Source organism: Hemitrygon akajei, chromosome 3, assembly GCF_048418815.1.
Source record: "Hemitrygon akajei chromosome 3, sHemAka1.3, whole genome shotgun sequence".
Taxonomy (NCBI): Eukaryota; Metazoa; Chordata; class Chondrichthyes; order Myliobatiformes; family Dasyatidae; genus Hemitrygon; species Hemitrygon akajei.
This window is the reverse complement of record NC_133126.1, coordinates 152,285,690-152,307,104: the sequence shown is the minus strand read 5'-3', so window position 1 is coordinate 152,307,104 and position 21,415 is coordinate 152,285,690. Positions and strand designations below refer to the sequence as shown.

Below are 21,415 nucleotides of genomic sequence, written 5' to 3'. Positions count from 1 at the left end.
CTTGCACAGGAGAACTTAAAAGTAAAAAAAAACAAATACTGGAGCGTATGGAGGCAACTGACAGGGAGTTCACAGATAGTATGACCTGGCTGACGACGAACATTGAAAACCTGACTAACTCTGTTGCTTTAATAAAGCACCTTGTTAAATGTATAAAACATGTCTGCATCAGTGTTATCTTGTATTTCCATACAATGTTACATTAGGCTGTTACACATCTATCGTCAGAGAAGTACTTGCATAAATAGGTAAACCACCTTCATACGAGCAAGGATAGAAAACAGGGCAAAGTGAGTGTACTTATTTATTCAGTAAGTTAAGGGTCAAAGTATTTGGTGAGTACATTCTAACACTTCTGACTTCAGTCTCGTTGCCGTCTGTTCTGAAATTGTTAGGTTGTGTTCAAGAAAACAATGAAATGGCGCACTGCCGTCTGACAGCGTTTTCAGATTTCTCCGGTTACCCCATCCACACTGCTCCGGCCAAGCGGCGTTTTCAAAATTACACACTTTGGAGAGCATTTCTGAAAAGCTCCAGTTTCGGGGGACGAAAAAGTTGTTTTAGTGTGGACGGAGGGTAAAAATGAAGAGAAAAAGCTTCGGTTATGGATTTATCCGGTGTAGTGTGGACCTAGCCTCAGACTAGCTTATCTAAAAGGTATAATTTTCACTTTAAGTAGTCATGGTTGGGGAGTACTGGTATATAAAAAAGGTAATGCAAGAATTCTATTAATAGCCACAACGGTTTTGAACTTTCCAGTCTTGAACAAATTGCTTCCCACATGAGCATATGGAATTTTTCTTCTACTATTGTAAACTATTCCCATTTCTGATTCTTTCAGTAATTCTGCTTGAAAGTGGAATTTTAGATATTGGAGGTGGTCATATTCTAGAAAAAGTACATTGATAGCTCTGCTGTAATATTGAATGTTGAAAACCGTCACCTTTGTTAGACTTTTCACCAGATAGGGTCCATTTGGATATTTCAGGTTGCTTTTTTGCATCTGTTGTTAATTAAAATGCATCTTCAATATTACTTTGTGGTGATGGACATTTTATAGTTCAAGACAAATCTACATAATATATACATCACCAACTACAGAAATGACACACAGCAACCTTTGGGTTCAAAATGAGCAAAACAGAATGAACGTTAAGGCTGCCAAGGAAGACTAATTTATTTTAAATTATTAACGTTGCATTTTGAAATGTGAGTAAACTATAACTCCACAAGCAAGCTTTATTCCTTAATAACATGAATCAAATCAGATATTAAATATTAAGAATACCTTGGCACATCGATTGAGGTTTTAGGACATACCCACAATTTCCATTTTGCATAAAAAGGGCTCTGTTTAGTTGCATCATACGACCATCGGTCTGATAATTTAGTGCCACTGTGAACACAAACAGAATGTTAGGAGTCAGACTGAAAGCTGTTTGTTTAGTTTTTAGAATGAGGATTAAATTTATAGAGGTTAAACTGATAGCAAAATCAATGACCTTTACTAAATCTAAACTGATTTTAATTTGATTATGAAACATTATAATATCTTTAGCATTTCTGCAGTGACTCAGCCTAATCCATAGCAAATTACATTGGCTTTTCATTGGCCTGTAGTATAAAGCAATAAAAGTTATTTCTTCTCCTTTTATCTGTTTTCCACTGCACTTTCAGTTCCTCTGTATTTGCTGAGTTGATTATTAGTGGAATTTCTATCCACTTTTTCCGCTTTCCTTTGAAGTTCAATATCTACAATTGAATTTATTGATGCACCACAGGATATTGACTAGTAAATCACTAAATTCAGTACATCTCAGTTTGTAAAATAAATATTTATTTATTAATTGCATTTAAATTTCAGAATGTTTCCTTTAAATTGTCTTTTTTTTTGCAGTACCTTTTAAGTTGTTCTGAAGAACAAAGGAAAAGAAAAAATCTGCTGGATAAACTTCATTTACTGACACACTAGCTAGCTTGGCAATGGTTTTGGCCACTTTATGACCTTATCACAACTATGCCAATTTTTATGATTCACTGATATTTACCATCCTTGCCTGTTGACCCCTTAGCAGTCCTATTCAGCTTCAGTTGTCTGTTTTGTTTATAAATACTTCCTGCTCACCATTAATTTTAGGTAATTCATTGATTTTAAACAATATATAATTTACCTGTTACACAAAATATGCTTTCACACAAAATAGAAAACTACCAGTTTAATAATTATCAAAAGTACAATGTAACTTAAAGTAGATCAGATTCTCCATGTTCACCTGTCCTCAGCAGCTGTGTTTTTAACTTTGTGGATCATTAGTGACAGACAGTGTTCTAAACACCAAACTATCACTGTCCTACAACTCCACCAATGATGGATGAGGCAAAATCAGTTAGGCAGCAGTACTTGTCTGTGGTGGGAGGGGGCAAAAGCCCAAAGCTGCCAAGGTGGGCTGACTAAATTTTTTTAAATTACTAGCAGGTGCACTTTTTAATTACAAAGTAATTTTCTAAACTTCCTTTAATGTATACACATTCATTCATTAGATAGTGGCTGGAGTATATTCAGCTACCAGGCATTTCAACAAGTATCCAATATGTCTCTATTACAGTATGAGGCATCCAAACAGGATGCCAAGCAGGTGAAAAAATTCCAAGTACATGGCAGTGGTGGGTCCTTTAAGGTTAATAATGTCCTTTTCATCTCAGTAAGGCAGAGAGCAAAGGAAGGAGGCTACCCATATAGGAGAGGAGCACCCAACCTCTATGGAAGAGGTCTTCATAGGTAATGGTCAAAAAGACACCAAGGCCCATACTTCCTACCGAACAAGTACTGTCAGAAATCTGTCGGATATACTCATTAACTGTAGGACATAGAACAGTACAGCAGTGGACAGGCCATTCAACTCACAATGTTGTGAATATCTTGATGTCAATTTATACAAAATGTCCTCTCCTCCTGTGTATCATACATATCTCTCCATTCCTTACATAATCATACGTCTATCTAAAACCCCTGATTCCGCTGCTACCCCTGATAACCTGTTCCAGGCCACTACCAATCTCTGCATTAAAAAGCTTGACCCTCACATCACCTTCAAATTTCCCCCTCTAACCTTAAAAGCATGTCATCTGGTGTTTGACATTTTTACCCTGAGGAAAAGATTCTGTCTGCCCATCCTATCTATGCCTCACACAACTTAAAAAACTTCCATTAGGTTTCCCCTTAGCCTCTGAGCCTTTAGGGTGAACAGCACAAATCTGTCCAACCTTTCCTTATACCAGATGCCCTCTAATCCAGGCAGCATCCTAATAAACCATTCCGCACTGTCTCCTCTTTGTTTCTGCACTGGGGCAACCAGAACTGTACTCTATACTCCAGGTGCAGTCTGATTAAAGCTTTATATATGTGCAGCAAGACTTCCTTACTTTGTACTCAACCCTTACCAATGAAGGCTAGCATTCTATATGCCTTCTTTACCACTTTATGCACTTATGTAGCGACTTTCAAAGAACTATGGACCTCAAAAATTCAACGAAATTTTTTTATCAAAGTACTATATGTTACCATATATTACTTGAGATTAATTTTCTTACAGGAAAAAAATTTAATAAAATTTAATAATCAGTTAGAATGTATGAAAAACTATACGTAAACAAAGACTGACAATGTGCAAAAGAAGACAAAGAGCAGGTCCACCATCATTGTTTACTCACTGCTTTCAGTTGACCTCCTAAAGTGAAACATCTCACACTTTTAACACTAGATTAAACACCATCAGCCACTTCCCTGCCAATAGCTCCATGTGGTGTCATGATAGCATAGCGATTAGCGCGGCACTATTACTGCTCAGGCGTCAGAGTTCAACTCCAGTGTCCTCTGTGAGCAAGTTTCTGTATTCCTTCCTGTGTGCGCATGGGTTTCCTCCGAGTGCTCTGATACTTCCCAGTGTAAAAGTGTATTCGTTAGTAGGTTAATTGGTCCCTGTGAATTGTCCTGTGGTTAGGCTAGGGTTAAAATTGGTGGGTTTCTGGGTGATGTGACTCGAAGGGCCAGAAAGACTTATTCCGACCTGTATCCCTAAAAATATCTGTAACTGATGTCTACCTGGCTGTATTCTTTCATAGTCCTTTACACTGCCATAACTCTTCAATCTAGGGGTCATCCGCAAACTTGCTAATCCACCCCCTTTACATTTTCATCCAAATCATTGAAATATATCACAAGCAGAGGCCCCAGCACTTATCCTGTGGAACACCACTTAGTCACAGACCTCCAGCCAAGTCACAGCCTTCCCCCCCCTACTCTGACTTCTGTTATGAATCCCAACTTGCAATTCACCCTGGATACCATGCATCTTTATCTCCTGAATCACTACCTCTACTATCTCTTCTTCATGTTAACCATCAGGCCATGCCATCATACCATCGATTCTGCAACATTATAATAAACAAAAATGCTGTTTTGTTTTTGTAGGGTAACTAGATAGATCATCTGTTCCCCTTACTGAATGGACAGCACAAAAATAGAGACGTTGTCATTGCTGGGGAGACTGTTTGAATCACCACCAGTCAGGCTTTCCTAAGGATTGCTCTGGTGGATCTCCTGGTTCAGTATTCCTTCTTGCATGCACTTTTGGATCGATGATGTGCTCTTTCCAAGAAAAATAGACCTCTTCCCTTGATTCCGGGGATGAAAGGGTTACCGTCTGAGGAGCATTTGATGGCTATGGGCCTGTACTCACTGGAGTTTAGAAGAATGCAGGGGTATCCCATTAAAACCCATCAAATATTGAAAGGCCTAAATAGAGTGGATGTGCTGAAGTTGTTTCCAATAGTGGGTGAGCCTAGGACCAGAAAGCATAGCCTCAGAATAGAGGGACGTCCATTTAGAACAGATGAGGAGGAATTTCTTTAGCCAAAGGGTGGTGAATCCATGTAATTCATTACCGCAGATAGCTGTGGAGCCCATGGTATTTGGAATATTTAAAGCAGAGGTTGATAGGTTCTTGATTAGTAAGGGCATCAAAGGCAACAGAGAGTAGGTAGGAGAATAGAGTTGAGAGGGATAATAAATCAGCCATGATGGAATGGTGGAGCAGATTCGATGGGCTGAATGGCCAATTCTTCTCCTATATGTTATGCTGTTATGTGTGTTTCTCCTGCCTGGCTGCCGTGTGAATATTTATTTAAGGGTTGTTGACCCTATTGAGATTCATGCATGGCTATCTTGACAAGCTGCAGTCATCTAAACCCAGTCATTTCATCAGATTCCACTTTAAAATTTCATTTTAGGTGCAAATTACCCTAAATGCCACTTAAAGTATTGTTTTAATACTTTAATTGTTTTAATGTTGATATTGTTTTAATCCTGATATTTTGTGGGTAACCCTATTGAAGCGATGGCATTAAATGACATGAAAGCTTAGTGCACAATGAAAGGGTTAAATCCAATTTACGTGCAATTAAATTTGATTTAGATATTTATGTACAAGCATACTTACCCATCTGGCAACCAACATTCCAATATTCTTGTGGGTTAAAATTGCTTGAGTCTATTCTGAAGGCTGATGGGTATACACAGGTGAGATGTTTCTGGTTAAAACAAATAAATTGCTCAGGCTTTTGATGTAAAAGTTCATGGGCTTGAGTCTCATTTAAGGATAAAACTTTCCCAGCAGATCCTGTTAAAAAATATATTTTAAGATTAGAAAATACAACATATGTAAAATTTGGACATCTACAACAATGGCTATTTTTGGTTTGTGTAATTTTATGCAATTTAAAAATAGATCTCAACATGAATGTTGCAATGCAGCAGACTGTGCGGTCGTACAGTACTGTACAAAAGTCTTAGGCAATCTAGATATATATGTGGGTGTCTAGGACTTTTGCACAGTACTGTATTCGTCTTCATGGAGTGGAGAGTGAATTAAAAATCTGGTGGGAGCAAAGGATGTTGGGACTGGTGAGGGTGGGGTGCTGTGGGAAGGGTGGGAGACAGGTAGCAGAGGAGAAGTGCCGGGGAGGGTGTGGGGGGACACGGATGCAGACACTCCCAGCTCTGAAATGCCAGGCAAGGTCACCTGATTCCAAACAATCAGTTTATTGACCATTACAGAATTTCTCTCTGGTGTTTCCCTCTCCCTCCTCATTTTCCCAACCATGATTCCCCTCTTTCTGACCCCTTCCCATTCCCAGTACACAATACAATCCCATATCAGAATCAGATTCGTCATCACTCACGTGTCAAGAAATTTGTTTTTGTTTGAGGCAGCACTACAGTGCACTACATAAAGTTATTACAGCATTGCACAAAAGTCTTAGGCACCCTAGCTATATATATGTGCCTAAGACTTTTGCACAGTACTGTATATTATTTCAATTTATCCACTTTGCCATTTGCCCTCAAAACATTACATAACAAATATTCAACCTTCACTATAGACAGAAAGGAAGGCTGAGGATCTGTTTGTTGATAATGTGCCTAGCAAAAAAGCGGGCATGATATACTTCAACTGCCAGAAAGTATTCCAATCAATCTTGAATTCTTTGCCAGATTCCCAGTGAATTCACTTGATAAGGTGCAGCAGTAAATAAATACTTACTCTGTCATTTTATCAAGTCAGTTATTTCCAGCAGGGAAGAACTTAATCCATATTTTAAACCACTCAGGTGGAAATCCTGCTTCACTGCAGAAACTTTTGCTGCTATTTCAGAAGCATTTTTCAAATTGAAGTTGCTTTAGGCTTAGAGATATCCCTTACCTTTCCCTAGGAGATCCTGAGAAGTCACAGAATTTGTGTATATAACCAGGTCAGATAGACCACGATAGAGTTTCGTTGTTTTTTTGCGATGACCTAACCTACATAATAATGCAATGATAAGTTATCAATGTTTACAAAGGATGTTGAAATATCAACTAATTCAGTACTCTACAGGAAGAAGAGGACCAAAAATGTTGAGTAATTCTATTACTCAATTTATTCTATTAATTATTCAACTCATTCTGTTTTTCATTAATGCTTTTTCATAACATATTTCCTGGGGGATAAATAGGTCATGATCAATGATAATCTTGATCAGTGATGCATAGAAGTATGCCTGAGTGATTTGCCTAGCAAGTCCATTACTCTGATTACAAAACTTCAGAAACGGATGATGACACGCCCATTTTCTAATAGTTCATGACACGCATCTGTTGTAAAGAGTGAGACTGTAACATTAGTTAAACAATTCTAAAACAGCCAAACCTGAAGTAAGAAACAGAATAAGTCGAATAAGTCTATTTGTAACAATGCTGGGAGTATTGATAGATTGCTGCATCAGGCACACAAATGCTGTATCTAAGTACATGTCACGATTAGCCCTACAGCCTTATATTTTCTCATTCGTATTTCAAATTACTTCATTGACTGCAACACACTGCAGAATTTCCTAAAGGTTTTGAAAGTTAGTATTCACATGCACACCTTTCCCTCAAAAACTAGCTGTTGACTGGAAGGTTTAGATGATTTTTTTTTTTAAATGGGAATGAAATGTTTGGTAGAGAACAGATTAAATAGCAAAAGTGATAGGAGCAAAATGAAAGAAATCAAGGAAACAACAAACAAATATGACTAAGTCTGTGCAGATCTGAAAAGGACAAAGAAGTATGTTAAATCGAGAATGCTGGTAGAAGAAACATGAACAGGTACTTTCTACATGGTTAGTGCATTCATCTGAGAAAATGAATGTTTATTATGATCAGTGAGTTGCAAATGTCACAGAGAGAGATGTGGTATTGTTTAGGTGAAACGAGAATACAACACTAAAAGATGGATCTTTAAAGACAGGACTGGGCTGCTCTGTAACATGAATGCTTAATCTGCATCTGGATTTCACTAATACAGATGAGAAGGACATAAAAGCAGGAGTTTACATTTCGTCCTTATACTTGTTCCACCATTCAGTAAGAACATATCTGATCATTTACCTGAGTGCCACTTTCCTTACTCCATACCCCTGAATTACTTATTTGTTTTAATGTTTTGATTTCTGATATTGCAGAGTTAAATCACTATCTGCTTTTATATCCAGAATTTTAGTATATGCAATGTTTTTCCTTCTCTCATTGTATGATAAATTTAATTGATACAATGTGTAAGCATAAATATAATTTTATTAAAATTAACTTAACAGTATTCAAACATGTTAAGAAAAGAATTAAAACAATAATCATACATTCACCAGATATATTTTAGTAACAATGACTCTTTCAAAAAGTAAATGAAAGATTCATTAAACATATATAGAAGCTTTAAGTATTGTTAAGTATTCTTGGGGGGGGAAATGCAGGGCTGCTAACTAACCTGCAACCTGGCCCAGCTTCTTTACCAGGAAAATTCTGCTGATCCTCGTCATTTGGACTGTACAGTTTTGCCTTGGATTTTGTACTTTTCTGATCCAGTAAAAGAGACAATCACAATTAACACTTCAATGAAAATGCAAATACTTTGACTGTACTTGTTTTTAGTTGTATGGTTGCTAGATTTAATACTTTTGTTTAAGTGACCATAGTAGTCTATTGCATAAGTTTAAGTTATATATTTTAATTGCTTCAATAATGTTTTAAATAATAGCTCTATCATATTCGTTCTATTGAATAAAATCAACAATATCCTACCTTCTGTTTAGAAAAGGTGCTGATAAATGAACTGCTGTGAAATTTCTTCCCACTTTCTTTCATATTTTCTTTAGGATGTGATTTCTAGAAGGGTAGAAAAGAAAATTTAAAGCAGCCAAATTTACACTATGAAATAAATATATGTGTGTCACATGATACTGCAAAACAGTTTAACTTTAATGGCACAGTGTTGTGCAGGGTACATGGTTACCCTGGGTCATAGTCATTCAATTGCTAAATAAAAAGGAGAAACTATTTTTTTACTTCAGGTTTGGCTGTCTTAGAATTGATTAACTAATGCTGCACTCTCACTCTTTACAACAGAAGTCTGTCTTGAATCGTTAGAAAATGGGTTTGTCATCACATTTTTCTGATTTTTCTAATATGAGTCCTGGAATCAGTCGGCAAACCACTCAGGCATATTTCTATGCATCACTGATCAAAATTATCGTTGCTCATAATTATTTTTGCCCAGGAAATATGTTATGAGAAGCATTGATGAAAGAAAGAAATACAAGAAATTATGAAAAATTAAATTTGAAAATACTCTGAGTGCCCTCTTGCCCTCTCAGACCTGGTGTTATGTCCAGTCTGATTAGATAGAATAAAATGGCTGGATTTTGCAGTCACAGTAAAGGCAGTGATGTTCCCTACTGCTTAAGAATAAAACTATTGACAAAGATCTAGTAGACTTTGTGCTATGGAACTCTTGTTTGATATTGTTTACTCTCAGGTATCACTTTGGTGCAAATCTTGACATCACAGCTCGGTCCTCAAAATAACTAAATAGTAAATGACATTAAAATTCTGACAAACAGCACACCGAAAAGAAAAAGCTAAAGCTTTAACAATAATTTCACAGGGTGCACAGTAAGAATAAGGCAAAAACTGAAGTACTGACCTCATTGTAAAACAACAACACTGTAAAATCCATTTCAATTTAAAACTGTGTAGAATTATAATTATGCATGACATTTTTTGGTCAGTAACTATGGATCAATGTGACACTAAAATTTCAAAGGCATTCAAAAATAATATGGAATAACTTCGTAAATAGTCAAAGGTTCATTTATTATCAAAGTATACAAGCTTTGAAATAATACTTCTCCAGATAGCCATGAAACCAAGAAAGAGAGGCAGCACGATCATCAACCCCCAAATCCCACCTCCCTGCACACAAAAAATGAGAAAGATCAGGCGAGAAGCACAGAATACAAAACAAACATGAGACTGAAAAGAAATCACAGTTCAAGTCCACATCCAAACCGCAGAAAACCCGGGCGACATTCTTCCTCTCCAAAGCAGAGCGATTTCACCAGCAATAAAAAGGCAGCCTCCCCTCTCCATAGCAGGGCAATCTCACCAGCAATAAAAAGGCAGGCAACGGATGTTTCAAATTCTCTCGTCGCTATAATTGGCAAATAATGTAAGCTTTAAGATTTAATCAGTGAAATGGAGTCGAACATTGGCTTGCAGCCTTCTCGCCACAAAGTTCCCAGATGCTGCCTCTGCCTCCTAGAATCTCCTCAGAGACTGCAGCGTGCTGATACACCCAAACGATCACCAAACTGCAAATCACAGGCTCCAGCAGTCCAGAATAACACTCAGGATTAAAAACAAACGTAAACCACATAAAAGAAGTGAAACACAGTATATGGTTTCATGATTCATCCAGAAGATGTCAATTGAAGAAGCGTTGTACGCAGGTGCCATCTTTCAATATTCGATAGGTTTCAGTGAGATCCCCTTCATTCTTAAAACTCCAGCAAGTATAGGCCCAGAGCCATCAAACACTGCTTTCATTCCTGGAATAAATCTCGTGAACTTCCTCTGGACCCTCCAAAAGTCTTCGCATCTTTTCTTAGATAAAGAGGCCAAAACTACTCACAATTCTCCAAGTGCATTCTGACTAATGCCTTATAAAGCTTCAGAATTACATCCTTGCTTTTATATTCTAGTCCTCTCAAAATAAATGCTAACATTGCTTTTGCCTTCCTTACCACCAACTAAACCTGAAAAGTTAACCTATAGAGAATCCTGCACAAGGACTCCCAAGTCCCTTTGCACCTCTGAGGGTAGTCTTTCATTGATTCTATTGTATTTCTTGTATTTACTATGAATTCCTGCAAGAAAATTAATCTCAGGGTTGTATATGTACTCTGATAAAAAATTTACTTTGAACTTCGAAGAGAAAAGCTCCAGCTCACTCAACCTAAGACATACCCTCTAGTCCAAATATCTTTTATGTATATCTTCTTTACATTCTTTCTAAAGCTTCCACATCTTTCCTATAATGAAGTAAACAGAACTAAACACAGTTTTCCAAGTATGGTCTTACTATGGTTTTATAGAACTATAACATTACTTTGCAGCTCTTGAACTCAATCCCTCAACTAATAAAGACCAACATACCATACGCCTTCTTAAACAACCTAACAACCTGCGTGCCAACTTTGAGGGACATGGACCCCTAAATCCCTCTTCCTCTATTATACTTAACTAAGAATCCTGCCATTAATCCTGTGTTCTGCCTTCAAACTGGACCTTCTAAAATGAATCTCTTCATACTTTTCTGAGCTGAACTCTACCTGCCACTTCTTCATCCTGTCACTATCCCATTGCAATCTATAACAGTCCTCCATACCATCCACAACTCCACTAACCTTTGTGTCATCTGCAAACTTACTAACCCACCCTTCCACTTCCTCATCCAGGACATCACAAAGAGCAGGAGACCCGGAACAGATCCCTGTGGAACACCACTGGTCACCAGCTCCAGGTAGAATATTCTCATCTATTACCACTCTCTGCATTCTGTGGGCAAGACAATTCTGTATCCAAGTTGCCCTGGATTACATGCCTCCTGACTTTCTGAATAAGCCTACTACGGGAACCTTATCAAACGTGTTACTAAAATCCATATACGCCACATCTATCACTCCACTTATTACATCCTCAAAGAATTCAGTCAGGCTCCTGAGACATGTCCTGCCCCTCACAAAGCATGCTGAATATGCCTAATCGGATGGCTTCTCCAAATACTCATAAATCATGTCTCTAAGCATTGTCTCCGATCATTTGCCCATCATTGAAGTAAGACTCAATAATTCCCATGGTCTTCCATACTCTATTTCTTGAAGAAAGGGATAAAATTAGTTAACCTCCAGTCTCCTTTGGCCAGTGAGGATGCAAAAATCAACGCCAAAGGTGAAGCAATTTCTTCTCGTTTCCTATAGTCACGTGTTGTATATCCCATCTGGCCCAGGGGATTTATCTGTCTTAATGGATTTCAAAAGTTTTAGCACATCCACTTTCTAAACATCAACACGTTCAAACATATCTGCTTGTTTTACACTGTTCTCACAATTGTCAACATTCCTCTCGCTGGTGAATACTGAAGCAAATTGAGGACCTCCCCTACCTCCTAAGACTCCATGCACATTTCCTTTACCATCCCTGATTGATCTTACCCTCAACTCTGGCTATCTTCCTGTTCCTCATAGGGTTTTCCTCAATCCTACTTGCCATGGCCTTCTCATGCCCCCTTCTTGTTCTCCTAAGTCCATCCTTCAGCTCTTTCATGGCAACCCTGTAACTCTCTGGAGCCCTGTCTAATCTTTGCTTCCTAAACCTTAAAAAGTTCCTTTCTTCCTCTTGATTAAGTGTTCCACATATCACCCTAACATCCTTTCCCTACCTCTTTCCTGTACCATCTGCTTCTATCCCTGTCCAAGATCAGGAAGTTGATATTACTGTCTCCGAAATGCTCTGACACCTGACCTGGCTCATTAATTCACATTAAATCCAATATGGCCTCTCCTCTAGTCTATCTGTCTACACATTGAGTCAGGAATCCTTCCAATCTGCACTGTGATCCTGAGCCTGTTTAATAATGCCACTCCCTCAGCACCTTTACCTCCCTCCTTGTTCCTTTTGAAACATGTAAACCCCAGAGAATCCAGCAGCTATTCCTGCCATTTGACAGCCAAGTCTCCATAATGGCCATAACATTGTAGTTACATGTACTGACTCAGGCTAACTTCATTAGCCTTGTTCCTGATACACCTTGTGTTAAGACAAGCACACTTCAGTCCTTCACACTGACTGCAATATTGCCCTATCAACCCCCTACTTTTCTCAAAATCTCTGCAGGTTGCATCTACCTGAACACCAACTGCTGCGATCTCTGACCTATCGCTCTTGTTGTCATACCTCTGTTAAACTAGTTTAAACCCTCCCCAAAAGCTCCTGCAAATCTACCTGTAAGGATATTGGTCCCTCTTAAATTCAGATGCAACCCATCCTTTTGACACAAGTCATACCTTCCCCAGAAGAGATCGCAATGATCCAGAAATCTACCTTTACACCAACTGCTCCATCCTCTGGTCTATCATTTTGGCTCTCATCCTCCTGCCAACAGTTCCAGTAAACCTGCCTGCAAGGGCATCAGTCCCCCTCAAGTTCAGGTGTAACTTATCCCATTTGTATAGCTCAAGCTTCCCCAGAAGCAATTCCAATGATCCAGAGATCTGAAACCCTATCCCTGTACCAATTCTTCAGCCAAACATTTGTCTACCAAACCATCCTATTTTTACCTTTACTGGCATGTGGCACAGGCAGCAATCCAGAGATTATAACATCTGAGGTCCTGCTTTTCAGCTTTCTCTCTCCCTTTATTCTCTCTGAAGGACCTCATTCCTTTTCCTACCTATGTTGTTGGTACCATATGTACCGTAACTTCTGGCTGCTCACACTCCCCCTTTGGAATGCTATGGATGTGATCTGAGATGTCTCCGACCCTAGCAACTAAGAGGCAACATAGCATCCAGGTGGCTTTTTCACATCTACAGAATCTCCTGTCTGCTCCTTAATTATTGAATCCCCCATCACCACTGTGCTCCTCTCCTTCCTCCCTTCCCTTCTGAGCCACAGAGCCAGACTCCAAGCCAGAGACCTAGTTTTTGTGGCTTTACCCTGCTAGGTCCCATCCCAACTGTATCTAAAGTGGTATAATTATTTTTGAGGGGAATGGCCAGAAGGGTACCCTGCACTGTCTGCCTAGTTCCTTTCCCTCTCCTGACAGTCAGCCAGCAACCTACTTCCTGCAGCTTAGTGGTGACATCTTCCCTGCAGCAAATATCTATCATCTCTTCATTCTCCTGTACAAGCTGAAGATCATCCGGCTGCAGCTCCAGTTTCCCAACATGGTTTGTCAGACCTGCACTTCATGTAGATGTAGTTATTAGACACTGGAGCTCTCCCAGAACACCCACATTTGGCATGAAGAGCACATTTCTGACTCAAGGCTCATTCTCACTGTGATAGCTATACACAAATAGAGAAAGATGGAAAGAAACTTACTATCTTCAGCCTTGGCCTCTACTCTCCTAAGCCTTGAGCTAAAGTCTCAGATCTTCCACTCTAACACTGGTCCACTCACACCTAATTTTATTTTATTGGCCTTTGCCAATTGCTTAGTAAGTCATGATGACTGAATGTCACCAAAAAGTCCCGGAAGGCACCGCTCTGGAAGTTATGCAACTCCCTACACTTGGCTTCCCCTCGGAAGTACTAACCAACAATGGCATGGTTTGCACCGGTGGATATCACAGCAAGCAGGTAGGCGGCCCACAATGAATTGAACAAACACTGTATAATACATTGATCTCTTCACCTGTTTCCAGGGCAATGCAATACATTAACCCATAGTTTGAGAAATATTTGCAAGGAATTACAGAACAATAATTTTCGTGTACAGTATCCACAAGACTCAGCAGAATACTGATTTTGAGTTTCTTTCTTTAGGCAGTCCCTCAGTAATGAGGCTGATTTGATTCCACTCTGGACCATGCTGTTACAGGATATTTACTTTGCAGATGTTGAGTGCAATACTTATCTCATTGAGAGCTTTAATGATAACATCCCAGTATGCACAATTGCAAGTGTCATCTACATAATGCAGCCCGACTTCTGACATTTAGGTAACTTTGGTCTTGGAGTCCAGTTGGGATAGGTTGAGCAACTTCACCCTCACAGGAAGTTTGTTGGAGATGTGATGCAACAGTGCAGCAAGAAACTCTGAAAAAAGTGCTGAAGTGGTAACCTGTCAAAGTGCACTGTCTCCAGGGTTTTACTAGAATAAGCAATATAGTTTTATAAAGTACATGTATGCCTGGTTTAGAACATGTTTTACTGTATTCCTTCTGTCATGCTGTTAGATATTTTATTTTCTGCAGCTTTTTTGTAAAACACAGTATGTTTTGTTAATTAAGCTTTACAGAACAGTATTTGGTTTCTCCTAAGATAAGGAGTCATTTGATCAACTTGGGAATGTCGTGTTAGCTAATCAGGGTTGTTGATAACATTCTGTCCAGTGGGATGCCACAGAACATTCAAGAGAGATTGGTGGCATCTAGGAGAAAGTGGGTTGATTTTAAGTCATTTTTTCAGCAGGTGTTGGAAGGAGGAGGAGGTACAGAGAGGAGCACAAGGGAAGATGCTTGCAGAACCCAGCCCGGAGAGACACCGTTGTAAGAAATGCTTAGTGCAGATGAATGGTTCCAAGGAGGAAGTGCCAATACTTCTGAGTTAGCCAGTTCATTCGTAACAGTCTTCGAGGTAAGTTCAAACTGTGGTTGGTACCTTTCATGCAGAACATGGGCTCAGCACCGTGAGTGATTAAAGCAAAGCACCCAACTATCCAGCAATGAGCTCCAACATTTGTGTGCACATTTAGACAGGTCTAACTGTAAAGGGCCCCTTTTCTGTTAACTGTGATTAAAGTCGAAATAACTGTAAATACACTTCCACTTTAAGTTTATTCCAGTATTAGTTCCGTTATTTCTCAGCTAACGATAACTTTGCATGAGACAGTATTTATACAGCATTCACCATAATTTCCATTCCCTCAACAGAATATTCCAACTTTCCTGTTTGGTTGCACTTGAATCATACCAACCCTAGACGTGCGTTGCTTATTGGAGATGGCCGTCTCACTGTTACCCATGCAATGCTGTGTCACATGGCTGTTAGCCAGAGGCAGCAAACTAGCTTAGTTTATTATGAGCCATGGTGAGGGGGTTACGTACATAATTTGTTAACAATGTCCGGTTTCATAATGGCCACGAGTAAAAAATAACAAGAAACTGGGGGCCAGAGGGGTTTCTGAATGGGCCATGATAAGTTTACTGTTTTAATGAAATGTGACTAAAACATATAAATAAAAAAAGAAATTAATATGTAATTTACTTTGAACCCTGAATGAAATCAATAGGAAAATAAGCAGTTTGTAGAACAAATTGTCACTGACACATTTTACTTGTTAGATATATTTGAAAAACTCTTACAAGGAAAAAACTGCAATTGCATATCATGCAAGGAGGCCATTATTACTTTCTTTGGAAAACTCAAACTTTTCAGCAGCAGATTTGGATGTCAGGAGTAATGCAATTTCCTTCTTTGGCCACCCTTAAAATAGAATTGCAAGATGATAATATGATTATACATCTTCATTAGTTGAAACAAGTGCACACTGATAGGGAGTTTTGGTATAGAGACCTGCTGGAGATGCATATTCCAGGCTGGGTGGTGGATCTATCTGGGGTGAATGTGAATAATGTTGACAGGACATTGCAAGAATGTCTTATTGAGCTGCAGAGTGATATAACAGCTCGAGCAAAATTCAAATGCAGCAAGCAAAATTTCTCGATAACGAGTGATATTCACAGTTTCCACAGGTCCGGGATAAAGCAAAATTGTTTTAATTAGAGTTTGCATCTCTTATCTAGTTGAATGTGGTTTTAGTCAAACTCATCAACTGCTATCAAAAGTTTATAACTATCATTATATTGTGAAAAAGGCGATCTTCAATTATACTAAACAACAAATTTTTTCCAAAGTGTTGCTTCCTCAGAATTTTTTGTTGTTTATAATAGATTGCTTAAAGCTGTAAACAAATATTATTTCAGACTACTTGTAGCATGTAAGAATTTGGAGAAACAAGAAACTAACTTTTATTGAATAAAATGTGTTTTAATTATGCCCAATTATGTAAATGTTACCTGTTGTAGGTTGTCATTTAGACCTTTGTGTGTCGCCCTCAGGAGTGCACAGACTGTAGGCTGATCCGGATTTTCCTTATCTTGGAGTTGAGACTCATTCAGTAACAAATCCAGTTTCTTTCTGATTAGACATTCCACTTGATGGTGGTTTGCAGCACTGCCCTGTATAGGGTACATTTGAATATAATATTGAGTTAGTGGTGTTCCAAAGCAGCTGTTGAAATAAGAAATTTAATAACTGAAATAACAATTCTAGCTCTCTTGAAACCAGGAAGGCATACAATTAAATCCAATCAAATTTATCTTGATTCTTCTTGATCTCTTTCTGCATTTTTTTAAATGAAATTGGCCTTTTAGTGTCAAGAACTCACAACAAAAAATATTACATTACTTAAATGTTCAGATTGAGCTCCAGTATTAATAATTCTAGCTGGCTAATACTTCAAAGGAGCTCTTAATGAGAAAGTTGTTACAGTTTGTAGCAAAAGTAAATGCACAATTAATCACTGTAACTTAAGGTTTGAGAGACGTTGCTTCAATTACTGTATTAATATCCCCACAGATGAAGGATACTACTGAACAGAAAACAGAGAGAAATTATTTTGATTTATTTAATATTCTTTCTATCAAGTGCTTGAAACAATTTAAATGCATGCTATTTTAAGTGATATGGGTAACAAAGTAGTAATGATACCAGTAAATATCTTAAGGATAACCTAATTGCCAGAGCAAACCTCATCACTCAAATGTTGTATCTCTCTTTAAAGTACATTGACCTGCGTTTTGTCCACTGTACATACTAAATCTTAACATTTTAACCATAACAGAGAATGGTTAAAGCAGAATCAGTGGTTGATAATACACTTAATGCAATGTGAAGGAAATGCAAAAGAATGAGACTGTGTTGAGAGCGTGCTCGACAGGATAAATTGCATTGGAATTGGAGCAGGGTAAATTACAAGAGCATTAGCAAAACTAGGGAAAATTAATTGGGGACAGCTGTTTTTGGCCAAGTCCACATTTGACGTGTAAGATTAGTTTAGTTGCCATTTGACTACTAATTTACTTGGTTCAGCACAAAATCCTGTGTCAAAGAGCTGTTCCTGTGCTGTACTGTATGGTTATTTATGGTTTTATATTGCTATATTTCTACACTATTCTTGGTTGGTGCGACTGTAACAAAACCAAATTTCCCTCGGGATCAATAAAGTATGTCTGTTCTATGTTCTAACTAGATCGCCTTTAACACTCTGTATTACATGGTCAGAAAAGAGAATCAGATCCAAGAGAATCCTTCAGCTCTATATTTGGAATCTACGTTTGATACCATATTTGACTACTTATGCCAGGCTTCATTTGCTTTAGCTCTATTATGTAGTCTGTTGATTGGAATGAAAAGACTGGAATCACTTTATTTAACGTTTTATCCAATGTGCACTTTGAGCAATTTATTGAGAATGATATAATATTGAGTTAGTGGTGTTCCAGGAATTATGGAGTGATGTAAGTAATACAGTAATGTGGAGTAGCATGGGGTATAGTTTCTATCTATGAAAGTCTTAAGTAAATTAAAGGAATATTTTTTCTAAGAATATATTATGCACTTTAAACTAATTTGTCAAATGTAATCACACCTTAATTTGATTTGCCTAAACTTCATTCAGCTTTTAGTACACATTAGACACAAAACTAAATTATTCCAATATCACAGTTAAATGCTTTCAGAATATTGATGCACTGCCTTGCAAAAATTGCTTCAAAATACAAGGTTACAAATCTGAGGATAAAAAGTAGAGGTAAATATATTTGAAATAGAAAGCTCTCATGGCTGAATTAACCAAGGCAATCAAAAATATTTGAAGTTCAGATTGCACAAAAGAAAAATGTGATAGTAAAAGGAAGTGATTAATAAGCGTATTAGATTATATAAATTAGCAGTGTAAGACCATAATAGGCCACCTGGCCATCAAGCCTGCTCCTCCATTCAATAATAAGACATAGGAGCAGAATTAGGCCATTCAGCTCATCAAAGCTGCTCCGCCATTCCATCATAGCTGGCCCCAGATCCCACTCGACCCCATCTAACTGCCGTCTCACCATAATCTTTGATGCCCTGATCAATCAGGAAACTATCAGTTTTCACTTTAAATATACCCATGGTCTTAGTCTCCATGACGGTCTGTGGCAGAGCATTCCACAGATTCACCACTCTCTGGCTATAAAAAAAAATCCTCCTTACTTCTTTTCTAAAGGGTTGCCCCTCAGTTTTGAGGCTGTGCCCTCTATCTCTGGATACCACCACCAGAAGAAACATCCTCTCACATCCACTTTATCTCATCCCCTCAACATTCAGTAGGTTTCAATGAGATACCGTTGCATTCTTCTAAATTCCAGTGAACCTACTCTGGACTCTCTCCAATGACGACACATCCTTTCTGAGACATGGGGCCCAAAACTGTTGACAATACTCCAAGTGTGACCTGACTAGTGTCTTATAAAGCCTCAGCATTATCTCCTTGTTTTTATATTCCATTCCCATTGAAATGTATGTCAACATTGCATTTGCCTTCTTTACCACAGACTCAACCTGTAAATTAACCTGCTGGGAGTCTTGCATGAGGACCCCCAAGTCTCTTTGCACCTCTAAAGTTCAAATTTTCACCCCAAATAGTCTGCATTTTTGTTCCTTTTACCTAAATGCATTAAGCCCATTCTTCCAATTTATCTACGTCCTTCTGCAATCACATTGCTTCCTCAGTACTACCTACCCCTCCACCTATCTTTGTATCATCTGCAAACTTTGCCACAAAGCCATCAATTCTATTATATTAATAACTGGCAAACAATGTGAAAAGTAGCGAACACAATACTAGCTTCTGAGGAACACCACTCCTCTCTGGCAGCCAACTAGAAAAGACTGCCCTTATTCCCACTTGCTGCCTCCTGCCTGTCAGCCATTCCTCTTTACACGCCAGTATCTTTAAAGTAATGCCATGGGATTTCATCTTGTTAAGCAGCCTCATGTGTGGCACCTTATCAAATGCCCTCTGATAATCCAAGTAAATGGCATCCACTATCTTTGTCCACCCTGCTTGTTACTTCCTCGAAGAACTTCAACAGATTTGACAGGCAAGGTTTCCATTTACAGAAACCATGCTGTCTTTGACTTATTTTTCATTAGTCTCCAAGTACCAAAGAAAACCTCATCCTTAATAATAGCCTCCATACTTTCCTATCCACTGAGATTTGGCCTATAATTTCCTTTCTTTTGCCTTCCTCCCTTCTGAAAGAGTGGAGTGACATTTGCAGTTCTCCAGTCCTCCAGGACCATGCCAGAATCAAGTGATTCTTGAACGATCATAACAATGCATCTGCTGTTTCTTCAGCAACCTGTTTCAGAACTCTGGGAAGTAGTCCATCTGGTCCAGGTGACTTACCAACCTTAAGATTTTCAGTTTGCCTAGTACTTTTTCATTTGTAATGGCAATGACACTCACTCCTGTGCCTGACACACACAGACTTCTAGCACACTGCTAGTGTCTTCCACAGTGAAAACTGATGCAAGGTACTTATTCGGTTCATCTGCCATTTCTTTGTCTCCCATTACTACCTCACCAGCATCATTTTCCAGTGGTCCAATGTCAACTCTCACTTCCCTTTTACTTTTTATATAACTGAAAAAACTTTTAGTACGCTACTTGATTTTATTGGCTAGTTTGCCCTCATATTTTATCTTTTCCCTTCTTATGGCTTTCTAGTTGTCTTTTGTTGGATTTTAAAAACATCCCACTTACCCAACTTTCCACTCACTTTTGCTTCACTATATGCCCTCTCCTTGGCTCTTGTGCAGTCCTTAACTTCCTTTGTCAACCATGGTTGTCTACCCCTGCCATTTGAGAACAACTTCTTCTATGGGACATATGTATTCTGCACCTTGTACTATTCCCAGAAAATTCAGGTCCCTCTACTCCGCCATCATCCCCACCAGTACCCCCCTCCAATCTACTTGGGAAAGCTACTCTCTCAAACCTTTGTAATTCCCTTTATTCCATTGTGATACTGATATATGTGACTTATGCTTCTCCCTCTCAAATTGCGGTATGAGTTTAATCATATTATCATCACTGTCTCCTTAGGGTTCCTTTACCTTAAGCTCATTAATAAAATCTGATTACACAACACCTAATCTAAGAGAGCCTTTCCCTGAGTAGGCTCAAGCACAAGCTGCTCTAAAAACCCATACCAGAGGCATTCAACAAGTTTCCTCTCTTGCAATCTGACAGCAAACTAATTTTCCCAATCCCGCTTGCATATCGAAGTTGTCAATTACAATTGTGAGATTACATGTGTTATGAGTGCAGGACAGACCTGATGGAAATGGGGTCCAGAGGTAACTATGCTGCTAATGAGAGAGAGAGAGAGAGAGATGAAGAATAGAGGTAGAGGCATCTGCTACGGATAAGAGAGAGAGAGACAGTTGATTTATGTATTTTGGCTCTTCACTGATTATTTACCTTTCGCTGCAAGGACGTTTCTTTGCTCGTTAACATTCCTGAGGAGACAGCAGGAGTGGCCTAGTTTGATGGACATAGACATGTGGAGTTGATGGATGGCTGATACCCCGTCCATGGGGATAAAAGACAGGTCTGGGGAGACACCCCTCAGGCACACCAATGGACACTGAAAGAGTGTTGTG

General features: G+C 38.6%; 1 protein-coding gene across 4 annotated transcripts in view; it reads right to left on the bottom strand.

Moving 5' to 3' along the window:
- The window catches only part of plch1 (phospholipase C, eta 1), a 94,832-nt gene that overhangs the window by 19,948 nt on the left and 53,469 nt on the right, over window positions 1-21,415 (bottom strand). For all 4 annotated transcript variants that reach the window (XM_073041074.1, XM_073041071.1, XM_073041073.1 and 1 more), the window contains 6 exons: window positions 16,720-16,881; window positions 8,660-8,743; window positions 8,346-8,434; window positions 6,762-6,859; window positions 5,499-5,678; window positions 1,289-1,396 (listed from right to left, as the gene is read on the bottom strand). In XM_073041074.1, coding sequence (XP_072897175.1) covers window positions 1,289-1,396; window positions 5,499-5,678; window positions 6,762-6,859; window positions 8,346-8,434; window positions 8,660-8,743; window positions 16,720-16,881 — 721 coding nt within the window. The remainder of the gene's footprint in view (window positions 1-1,288; window positions 1,397-5,498; window positions 5,679-6,761; window positions 6,860-8,345; window positions 8,435-8,659; window positions 8,744-16,719; window positions 16,882-21,415) is intronic.